Raw genomic sequence first — 12,283 nt, 5'->3', positions numbered from 1 at the left:
CCAAAAACAAACTCAAGCGTCTTCAGTTTGTCAGACACTACTGGAACTTCAAATGGGATCGGCTTCTATGGTCAGATGAAAGCAAAATAGAGCTTTTTGGCAATAAACACCAGAGGTGGTTTTAGCGCACACAGAGAGGTAGCTGTATGGAAAAGTACCTCATGCCCACGGTTAAATATGGTGGTGGCTCTTTAATGTTTTGGGTTGTTTTTCTGCCAGAGGACCTGGACTTTTTTTAGGATACATGGCATCATGGACTCTATCAAATATCAACAGATATTAAATGAAAACCTGACTGCCTCTGCCAGAAAGCTTAAAATTGGCTGTGGTTGGATCATTCAGCAGGACAATGATCCAAAACATACAAAAGTCATACAAAATCAACACAAAAATGGTTTACTGCCCACAAAATCAAGGTCCTGCCATGGCCGTCCCAGTCCCCTGACTTGAAACCCATAGAAAACCTGTGGGGTTAACTGAAGAAATCTGAAGGATCTGGAGAGATTCTGTATGGAGGAATGGTATCAGATCCCTTGCCATGTATTCTCCATCCTCTTCAGGCATTATAGGAGAAGACTCAGAGCTGTTATCTTGGTAAAGATATATATAAATATATAAGACGTTGAAAAATAAAGTCACGTACAGATAGGTCACAGTGGAAAAACGAACATAAAGTCGGTTAGTATGGTGTTGCGCCATCATGAGCCACCAAAATAGCTTCAATGCACCTTGCATTTTCAGTAATTTTGTAAAAAATTTGATCATCTGTTAGCAGGTTAACATGAGCTTACCTGTCAGGATAACTGTGAGGATTTTTAAGTCATATTTTTAAAAGTTGATCATCTTGGTTCCTGCTTAATGCAGACCAGCTATCTAACATGAGCTAACCTGACCGGATTACTGAGGGGATTTTAAAGTCATACTCAAAATATTTATCATGTTTACTGGTAATCCTAATTAGATGAGTAAAAGAAACTTGACAGCGTATTTCAGAAAGCCACTTTGATAAAATCATACACCTACTCCCACTAAAAGACGTTTCACACTTCTCATTTCCCATTTCTGAATGATGATCTTTACTGTTAGTAATGGTATCTCTAAACACGTTATTTTTATACCATTCTCCTGCTCTGTGAATGGTAACTGTTGTGACAGCTGTATTTTCTGATCCAGTTGTTTCCGATTGTAACTTCTTGACTAGACCCTTAACATGACTGCTCCCTGTAAACTAAGCACTTTTCATGCCTTAAATAGGACTTTAAATAATGGAAAACACCATCAAATTATCATTACATAACAGTGCTATGTAAGTTGTTAAATTGTATTCTTTCCACTCAGACACCAGAAAACAATGTGCTCAACTATAACCACCTTTGCAGAGACTTAAGATTACTTGCTAATACTTTCACCTTTCCTTGTAATTGCTTAATTAAAGGGGGAAGTGGTAGAACCTGCTTCACCCCAGGTCCCAATCACTTGTTTATTGAAATGTGCCTATTAAACCCACATCTGTAGATCAAATCAAAGGCCAGCCCTCTTTGCCTCCCTTCTGCTCTTGACTCTCACCCCAGCCTGTGCATTAAGCCTTCATGGCCAGGCACTTCGCTACTTAATTGCTTTTGCTTGACAAGTGATGCACGTTGTCCAATTGGGATCAATACGGCGTTCCAAATAAAGCCTGGATCTGCTGAGAGCTTAATCGGGCCCAGCAGTGGGGATAGTGGATCCGGGAGAGAGGTTGAGCTCTGCACAAGTCCCTGTGTGTTTTTCATTTTGAAGAGCGCTACCCTCAATTATGCCACGCTCGGCGCAACAGTCTTCTCAGACCACCACTGAAGAGCATATTGATTGCACCATCTCATTACTCCTTTCTTTACCCATGTACCCAATACACAGAGGCTATTTGTGACTTATCCCTGGTAGTGCAATTTATTCTGCCATCCTCAGACTTTTCCCGTAGCACCTACTATATACTCCATTTGGGCTCCTTTTTCTAAACTGAATTCTCTAAATCTGATTCTCTTTCTGCATTTCTGTATTTCACTTTCAACTCGTTGGTAGATGGGTCACACAAAGTCAACAAATATAAATGTTTTGAGGAAATTACATTAGGATCACTAGGATGTCTTTGTATGCTGTAGCATTACAATTTGGAAAAAAGAAGCGTGATGGCCACACACTGAATTTACAGCTCCAAACAACTTTTTATTGAAAGCGCAACGTTTCGACCGTCAGGTCTTCATCAGGCACAATTACAATTTACCATCACTGGAACTAAAAGGACCAAACGTGTTCCAGCATGACAGTGCCCCTGTGCACAAAGCGAGGTCCATGAAGACATGGTTTGCCAATACTGGAGTGGAAGAACTCAAGGGGCCTGCACAGAGCCCTGACTTCAACCCCACTTAACACCTTTGCGGCTAAATGGGCAAACTCCCACAGCCATGCTCCAAAATCTAGTGGAAAGCCTTCTCTTAAGAGTGGAGGATATTGTAACAGTAAAGGGGCACTCCATCTGCAGTGGGATGTTCAAAATGCACATATGGTGTGATGGTCAGGTGTATACAAAGCTTTGGTCATATAGTGTACAGTATAGACTGGAGAATCAAGCAGCAAACGTCTTGGTCCTGACCTCATGTCATATCTGTAATTTGTGTATCTTTTTTGGCAGTGAGGATCAATGTATGAGATGACAGGGAATGCCCAAAGGCTAGTAATGACAGATTTTTGAGGAACACTTACTGACCATGTCCTGTTCCAGACCACCCAGCTGGTTACAGTCCATTACAGTGCCTCTCAATTGCACATGCATTGATGGTAAAACCTGGAATGTTCAGCCATGACACCCTGTTCCCATACATTGGATGCTTGTTGAGACTTGTGTGTTGGAGGGTTAGCTATGTGTTGATTATTAGGATGTAACATACCTATCTGGCCGTGTTCAGCCTCCATGCTTAAAACCAAAAAGAAAGGATGGCTTAAAATGTATATCGGAATTGAGAGGTTAATATTCACACTTCGAATTTAGCAAATATGTTTGTTTATTTAGTATATTCAATACACATCCTAATAATACATTGATCAACCATAACTTGAAAACCTCTGACAGGTGAAGTGAATAACACTGATTATCTCATTACAATGGTACCTGGTAGGCAGCAAGTGAACAGTCAGTTCTCGAAGTTGATGAGTTGGAATCAGGAGAAATGAGCAAGCATAAGGATCTGAGCGACTTTGACAAGGGAAAATTTGTTATGGCTAGACAACTGGATCAGACCACCTCCAAAACAGCAGGTCTTGTGGGGTTTTCCTGGTATGCAGGGGTTAGTACCTACCAAAAGTGGTCTAACAAAGGACAACCAGTGAACCGGTGACAGGGTCATTGGTACCCAAGGTCCGATCCCACAGAAGAGCTACTGTAGCACAAATTGCTGAAAAAGTTCATGCTGGCTCTGATAGAAAGGTGTTAGAACACACAGTGCATCACAGCTTGCTGTGTATGAGGCTGCCTAGCGGAAGATCGGTCAGAGTGCCCATGCTGACCCCTGTGCACCACTATGCCTACAAAGGGCATGTGAGTATCAGAACTGGACCATGGAGCAATGGAAGAAGGTGGCCTGGTCTGAGGAATCACATTTTCTGTTACATCATGTGGATGACTGGGTACGTGAGCATCACTTACCTGGGGAAGAGATGGCACCAGTGTGCACTATGGGGGGAAAAGGTAAGCTGGTGGAGGCAGTGTGATACTCTGGGCAAAGTTCTGCTGGGAAACCTTGGGTCCTGGCATTCATGTGGATATTACTTTGACACGTACCACCGACCTAAACATTGTTGCAGACCAAGTTCACCCCTTAATGGCAGCAGTATTCCCTAATGGCAGTGACCTCTTTCAGCAGGATAATGCGCCCTGCCACACTGCAAAAAGGGTTCAGGAATGGTTTGAGGAACATGACAAAGAGTTCAAGGTGTTGATTTGGCCTCCAAATTCCCCAGATCTCAATCTGATCGAGCATCTGTGGGATGTGCTGTACAAACACATCTGATCCATGGAGGACCCACCTCACAAGTTACAGGACTTAAAGGATCTGCTGCTAATATCTTGGTGCCAGATACCTCAGCACACCTTCAGAGGTCTTGTGGAGTACATACCTTCATGGCTCAGAGCTTTTTTGGCTGCACATGGGGAACCTGCACAATATTAGGCATGTGGTTTTAATGTTATGGCTGATCAGTGTATATTACAATTATACATAACACACCATATTTAAGTATGATTTGATCATAACTAAAAGTGATGTCTTCTCAGCTTGTATATAGTGCTACTGCTAGAAATGCTTATTGTAAAGACAGAGCAGAGCTTTCACAGTGCTTTTGTTTTTTAGATGCAAGTGCAAATTTTGGTGTCTTTTGCACATATTTCTTTGTACAGTGTTTACAGAAAGCAGCAAAGTAGTGCAGGAACTCTAATTCTCATTCTTTTCACCAGTTAAAAAAGATAGGTAGAACTTTTTTTTTTAAGTTAAAAAAAAAAGTAGGTAGAATTATTACAATATGTAAGATACTAAACCACTAAAATTCTAACTTCACTCATGGTTGCTCAGGTGCAAAGAAGCTTACTTTAGTATTTCTGGCTGGTTTAAAAGGGAGCTGATGTAACCCGATTGCTAATTGTGGTACTTTGGTAGCATTTATGTTACCTCTACCAAAATATAGTCCTATCCAATTCAAATCTGCCAGAAGAAAACATCATAAAAAAAGAGATTCAGAAATGTCTTAACTGAAAACATAATTCTTTCTCGTTGCAGTTGGCAAATTCACCACAGAAGCTATAGCTAATACTCAGAAGGTAATTATGGGACTGTATGGTACTGTATGGTACTGTATTATGTCTGTGCATGGTTCTTGGTCTACTAAGGCTCACTCACACAAACCACAACCATAAACCTGAGTCTGCACTTTACCCAACACTAATAATATTGGGAGCCTGCTTGGGTTCTTGTACTTTTGTTTTTCTAATAACTTCTTTTATGCTAGTCTCTATGACATGTCAAAGCTAGAACACAGACCCCACAGGAAAAATTATACCGTATAGTATATTTGTCTATAGTATGCTGGAAAATGCTTTACACTAACATTTAGCACAGGAAATATGCCTTCAGAAGTGTGACTTCCTGTGATGTGAGGAAAAATTTAGGCTAGGTTTAGACATAACTGTGTACATAATCCCCACTTAATAATGCTCAAAGTCTAATAGATAAAAGCATATTTGTGACATAGTATGCTTTGGAATATTAATCTCTATAAACTACAGTTATTATTGAAACTAAAAGGCCTTATGGACTTTGCTACAGGCAAACTGTTTGCTTCCTACATACTGTCCCAAGTCAAGTCCCAAGTTCTACATTTTGAGAATGGACCTAAGGAACTAACTTAGGGGTGTCACAGCAATGGGATGAACACAACTTTTATATTTTTTAATTTGTACATAATTTTGCATACTATATAGATATCCACACCCACTTCAGTATTATGGGCTATTTTATGTAGCTTCATGGCATATAATCCCAATTAAGTCCATTTCAGATTCAGGTTGTAACACCACAAAATGCTGAAAACTTCATGGGGGTGAATAGTTATGGAAAGACTTTGTATCTCTCTTTTGTCTTGTCAGTTTCTTATCTGACTGTCTGCTCCTGCCTGCATGAGTGAAAGAAAGTGTCTACTGTGAGACTTTTTTTTTTTAGTTCAAATACATATCTGATTTGCACAACAGTGCTGATCACTGTAAAAAAGATTGCCAGACCTGTCTTCTCTTTTTCACATGTTCTCAGTGACTTCCTCTGGACATAGAACATAATTAATACCCAAATAGTGATTTCAGTAACCAGGTGTTATAATACTGTAATCTATATAATTTGTGTTATAATACTTGTGCAATAATCTATGTAACTCAACGCTAATAAATGGATAATTATGAGAGATACATCAGTAGAAACAAATGAAAAAAATATGTAGTAACAAAAAAAAAAACCCTACACCTGAAATAAGAAGTAAACAATTTGCCACAGAACAAAACAATAAGTATTAACCAATTAATTTGTGACTTTACATAACAAAAATTGAGTGTATTATAAAGGTGCTCATTAATTTGCATTAATTTCACAGAATACAGAAACATACCAAGTAATAAATATGAATGAAATTTTGGGCAAAATCATTCCAGTAATAGTTTTACTTCTTGACTGCCATCATACAATTCCAAGTCATGAGATTCAAGTCCATGCCTCTGTTGAATTGTGTGGGAAAAAAATTGTTCAAAAAAAATGTAGAATTTCACACTTTAAAAAAAGCTTTCAAAGCAAGTTAGTATGTAAATTTTAATAATGTAACTGTAGCATGAATCAGAAACGAATAAAACTAAATAAGCAGTTAGCATGATCATATCCAGGTGTTTACATACGCTACTAAATAAAGGAGTTTGTACTTTTTAAAAGGAAAAAAGAAGATATGTCAGTGGATAGGAAGTTTGTTGAGTCTTGGGGCAGCAACTGCAGAATCTCCATCACATTTTTCTGTTAAGAGAGGAACAGTGAAATGAAGCTGATCAGAAGACCTGAAGTGTCTAGTGATAAAGCAGATTGTCAAAATAAGGGCAAGGTGGAAACTGTAGTGGACTCTCAAATAAAGTAAAGCTAAAATTGGAGTAATATGATCCTGTTCTCCTTACACCATTGACTAATCATGCAGCAGTGTTTTAAAGTAGCTGCAAATGTGCCTGAGAGGACGAAGTGTAAAGCTGAAGAGGTTTCGACATCGGCCTGCTTTATAGTGATCTAAGCAAGATGACACAAACACATCGATCACCTTTTCCGAAAGAAGAAGTTAGAAACTAGAAATAAGAGTTCATTTTGTGGGCAATTCTCCAATAAAATAGCTATTTGCTCCCCAAAGAGCTATAAAATTTCCCTTGTACAGCATAAAGTTACTGTGATATGGTGCATAAAGGTTGAGATCATGGCCTGAAAATTTTGACGCTATTATCTTAAAGATACAAAGAGCATTCACAATATTTTAGTGGGGTAAAGATACACTCAGAATGAAATAAATTAACTAGGATAAATACATTATAAATACATGATATTATATTATCAGTTGCAAAGGATATTATCAGTATGTGGTAAGATGCTAGCAAACACACTGTGCTAGCATATATACAGTAATGTAGTTAAAGTGTTACAGTGGTGTTTTTATATAGCTTGTTTCTTCAGGAATAAGGAGAACGATATCTTATTGGCAAATTTTGCACTTGTGTATATGATACTATGCCAAAAATATTTGGAATGATTTATTATATAATATGTACTGACACATTTTGGTTCATAATCATGGAAACTCAGGACAAATACAGAACTAAGAAGATCAGACCAACATTTCTCTCAGTGGCACTTTCAAACAAAACTTTTAAAGATGTAATGATGTTAATTGATGTTCAGTACACCAAAAATAAAAATGAAAAATTTGCCATCCATTTTCTGAGATCCACGAGGCTTGAGTAAAGAGTTTTGTTTCAAGGGAAGATAAATCTGTGGAACTATACTCAACTGTGAGTGAACGGTAGTTTCACAGTGTACAAAGAACTGTGGAAATGCACTCAAGACAATTATCCAATAAGCCAATTAAGTGGCAGTAGCACAAAGTATAAAATCATTCATATACAAGACAAGAGCTTCAGTTAATGTTCACATCACCAGAATGAGGAAAAAAATGTGATCCCAGCGACTTGGACAGTGGCATGGCTGTTGCTGCCAGATGGGCTGGTTTGAGTATTTCAGAAACTGCTGATCTCCTGTTATTTTCACACACATCAGTCATTAGAATTTACACAGAATGGTGCAAAAAAACAAAAGACATCTAGTGAGTGGCAGTTCTGTGGACAGAAAGGCCTTGTTGATGAGAGAGGTCAGAGGAGAATGTCCAGACTGGTTTGAGCTGACAGGAAGTCCCAAATAACCACTCTTTATGACCATGCTGAGCATCAACGTATCTCAGAACATGCTTACATGTTAAACCCTGAGGTGGTTGGATGAAGGTTTGAAGATGGGTTGACCCACCTTGGGGAAAACCATGTGTTATAGTAGAACAATTTACCAATAGTTGGTAGTGAATTAAGTGTGAGATTGTTCTCACCATCATAAGAATGGAATCGAAATCCCAATCAAAATAACAACTACTAGACAAGGCATGGTGGTTTTTGGTTTTGATAAAAAATAGAAGAGGTTATTTTGGATGCACCCGCATGCAGGGATGTATGTATGTGCGATGGGAAGACGTACTGCATTGCAAATAGGGTTATAACCTGCTTCACTTGAGTGACTATAAATAGCCTAAACTGCTGTATAGGTTATTTATAGCCCTCCTTTTAGCCCTCCATGTGACTTTCACTGTTACACCATGTGTCCTTTCACATCAAGCCAGAAAGAACTCCTGTAGAAGCGAAAAGGAAATGGTCCTGGTCTGATTTCAGTCCGGCAGCCGCTCTGCCCCATTTCAGTCCCCTGCCACTTTCTCATTGACTCCGCAGTTGCCATTCACTTTCTTCCTGAGTCAAGTTGCCTAATTCAGATGATCATTCTGATTATGCAATAACCTAAGGTACCACAGGTGGATCCTGCACGAGAGCTAAAGATTTATGTGTGTTAGTTAGTTTTGTATTTACCGTCCCATCATTAACGGTGAACAAACACAATGTGTTTGTGTAATACTTTATAGTATTCAAAGCACTTAATATACATAGAATCAGAATTAATGTCCATGACCTAGGCCTGGTTTGAAGAATGTTGTATATAACATCAGGCAGTGTTATGTAAGGAATAAACCAGGACAGGGCATGCTGTTTAAGAATTTATCAACGTTGTGGTCTAAAATACAGTTGCAATCAAAATTATTCAACCTGCATTGCAAATCAAATTTATTGTCAAAATTTACAGACTTTCAGCTGTTTGAAATGAACAAATCAAACAAAAGCAATTCCAATAGTTCAACACAACAAATGCTTCAAGTGGTTTCCCCAAATTCAACTGAAAACGCAACTTATAATGATTTCTCCCGTTTCAAAATTATTCAACCCCCTGAATAGAATCCCTCACAACAGCACAAATATGCAAAACAGGTGTTGTCTCAAGCACACCTGATGCAACTAATCAAGGGCTTCATTAGTTGCACCAGGTGTGCTTGAGCTAGAACACATGAAATACCTGAACTGGGTAGTGGCAGAAAATGGGTAAAATCCTTGGACAGGGCAGAAAAAGGAAGCTATCAACGGCTGCAACCAGATTTATGAGAAGGCAGCTTGTGAAAAACCCTCGAGTGACTGCAAAAGACGTGCAGCAAGACTTGGTAGCAACAGGCACTGAGGTTTCAGTGAGCGCAGTAAGGCGCATACTAAATGCAGAAGGTTTACATGCCAGAACTCCAATGCGTACACCACTACTGACCCAAAAGCACAAGAAAAGTCTGCTCAAAATCATATAAATAAGCCACAGAAGTTTTGGGATTCTGTTCTGTGGAGCACTGAAACAAAACTGGAACTTTACGGCACGATGGATCAGCAGTATGTCTGGAGGAAGAAGAATGAAGAAAGAACACTCTGTCCACAGTCAAGCATGGTGGTGGCTCGGTGATGCTCTGGGGCTGCTTTGCATCCTCTGGCACTGGAAACCTGCAGCGTGTGGAAGGCAAGATGGATTCATTGATGTATCAGGAAATCCTAGGAGAAAACGTCATGCCGTCTGTGAGGAAGCTGAAGCATTGGATCTTCCAACAGGACAATGATCCCAGGCATACCTCAAATTCCACCAAGGCTTGTTTGCAGAAGAAGTCCTGGAAGATTCTACAGGGCCATCACAGTCACCTGACTTCAACCCCATAGAAAATCTCTGGTGGGATTTGAAGAAGGCGGTTGCAGCACGCAAACCCAAGAATATTACTGAACTGGAGGCCATTGCTCATGAGGAATGGGCTAAGATTCCTCAGGAACGCTGACAGAAGCTATGCTTATCGTTCGCAGGAGGTCATAACAGCAAAAGGATGCTCTACTAAGTACTAAAGACGCTCGCCATGAAGGGGTTGAATAATTTTTAAACTGGAGATGTCATTATAAGTTGCATTTTCCGTTGAATTTGGGGAAACCACTTGAAGCATTCGTTGTGTTGAACTATTTCAATTGTTTTTGTTTGATTTGTTCATTGCAAACAGCTGAAAGTCTGTAAATTTTGACAATAAACCTGATTTGCAGTGGAGGTTGAATCATTTGGATTGCAGTTGTAGATGTATCAGGAAGATTGGGCAAAGTTTGACCAAGCAGAGGGTGGTCATGCAAGAATATTTATACCATGTACTGTATATAAAGCAATTCAAACTTTTGAGCTAATATTTGAACTAATATCTTAACATAGATATTAACATAGTTTCACCATTTTTGTTGCTAGTTATAATGAAAAAATGTGTTGCTATATTTAAAAAAAAATTCATTTCCTGTTCATGTTGCACTCAACTTTACAGTATGTGCACAATTGTGTTCTAATAATATCTCTGTCTCTTTTTTCTCTGTTGCAGTTTTGATGTGGAGAATGGACCGTCAGTGGGGCGAGCACTGGACTCTCAGGCCAGCCCGAGCTCGGGCCTGGTCCTGCAGGGCAATTTCCCCCACAGCCAGCGACGCGAGTCTTTCTTGTACCGGTCCGATTCAGACTTTGACATCTCACCAAAAGCCATGTCCCGAAATTCCTCCACTGCTAGTGAGCTGTGAGTATTATAACTCTGCTTAGTTCTTAGTTGATGCTTCATAGCATGATGAGTTCACATTAGGGAGATTACTGTACTATGTATTTGCAGTGTTTTTGATAATGGGCTGAAAACAGCTACCTTTAAGCTGAATATTCACATACAGATATAACTATGTCCTTTAAGGTCATTCTGTTATCCTATTCGTCCTCGTTGTTGACATCATGTTTGACGTCCATTTCTTTTTTGCACAAACATCCAAGTGAGGTCATGAGACTCCTTTTGTTTTGTTTTGTTTTGTTTTCTCAAGGGAAGAGGGCTTGAAACAGTGGGAAGTCAGTTGCCTGCCTCGGTGAGATAAGCGTGTGGCAACTCTATTTTCCATTAACAAACTGTTTTTAAAAACGTGCTTTCCCATCTACTGACATCCCCACCGATCACCAAGACCCACTCACACACTCGTTTTCCCAACCCCATGTGGTTCACCAGAAGTCGAGGATATGTGGCCTGATTTTATGTGATGCATGCGCCTTTATTCTGTCCTTATTGTTAAAAGATTTTTCCATGTGCATGACCCACAGTTGGAACAATATGAGCTTCAGTTTACATGGCTGATGTTTATATATACATAAGTTGTTGGTTTTTTTTTTTATTATTGTTAGCTATATAAATAATCACTCACTTACACTATAATATCTGACGAACTAACACTGCACTTTTATGGCCGATGTTATGTATACATAATACATAATATCTTGTAAACTGAAGTGGTTCAGATACCTTACCTCTCACTTCACAATTTGCTACCGTCCAATCATGCTACCTTAATTCTGAATTACTGAATTACTCCGTGTATAGTACGGTTTAGACCATAAACTCACTCTGTCTACATGAACTCAGCAGGACACTATTGTGCATAAATTGTTACCCAAAACAGTATTAAGAACTACCGGCTCTATGAAACAACTGGAACGTACTGAGAAATTGGCCTTTGTGCTTATTTACTTTCTCAGAAACCTATAAATGTAAAAGCAAAAAAAAAATTCCTCTTATTTCAGACATGAAGACATGATTGTAACACCATTTGCACAGGTTAGTGAAATTGTTTTGTTTCACTGCACTGAATTCACCATTATGTCCAGTCTTTTGTTGGTTTTAGAGCACATAGTACATATACATGTTCCTCCACGTAGGTCCTGGCCAGTTTGCGAACAGTGCGGACCAACTTTGCAGCATTGACTCATCTGCAAGATCGGGGAAGTTGCAAGTAAGAGAGGTTGTCTGGTTTATATTTTTCTGGCATATTTTATTTTATTTTTATTTGATGGTTTTATCCCCTTTCAGCCACTTCCAAAATAAAAGGATTTTCATACATTGCTCTTACTGCCTTTTTCTTTCTTTCTTTCTTTCTTTCTTTCTTTCTTTTTAGACGGCCATCAGGCAGTAATCCTCCCGCTGTGTGCAAGCAGGGTGTGCCAGGTTAGTGGCAACGTATTTA

The 12,283-nt window shown here is 39.2% G+C and overlaps 1 protein-coding gene across 6 annotated transcripts in view; it reads left to right on the top strand.

The window, feature by feature from the left end:
* The window catches only part of pde4cb (phosphodiesterase 4C, cAMP-specific b), an 88,206-nt gene that overhangs the window by 58,471 nt on the left and 17,452 nt on the right, over positions 1–12,283 (top strand). For 4 of the 6 annotated variants that reach the window (XM_053635636.1, XM_053635637.1, XM_053635641.1 and 1 more), the window contains 5 exons: positions 10,618–10,806; positions 11,096–11,137; positions 11,844–11,877; positions 11,979–12,052; positions 12,215–12,264. In XM_053635636.1, coding sequence (XP_053491611.1) covers positions 10,618–10,806; positions 11,096–11,137; positions 11,844–11,877; positions 11,979–12,052; positions 12,215–12,264 — 389 coding nt within the window. The remainder of the gene's footprint in view (positions 1–10,617; positions 10,807–11,095; positions 11,138–11,843; positions 11,878–11,978; positions 12,053–12,214; positions 12,265–12,283) is intronic. The other 2 variants (XM_053635638.1, XM_053635639.1) reach the window with 1 other exon arrangement.

This window comes from Ictalurus furcatus, chromosome 10 (genome assembly GCF_023375685.1).
Source record: "Ictalurus furcatus strain D&B chromosome 10, Billie_1.0, whole genome shotgun sequence".
Lineage (NCBI taxonomy): Eukaryota > Metazoa > Chordata > Actinopteri > Siluriformes > Ictaluridae > Ictalurus > Ictalurus furcatus.
Note: the sequence above shows the minus strand (reverse complement) of the source record. Positions and strands in the feature narration are given on the sequence as shown.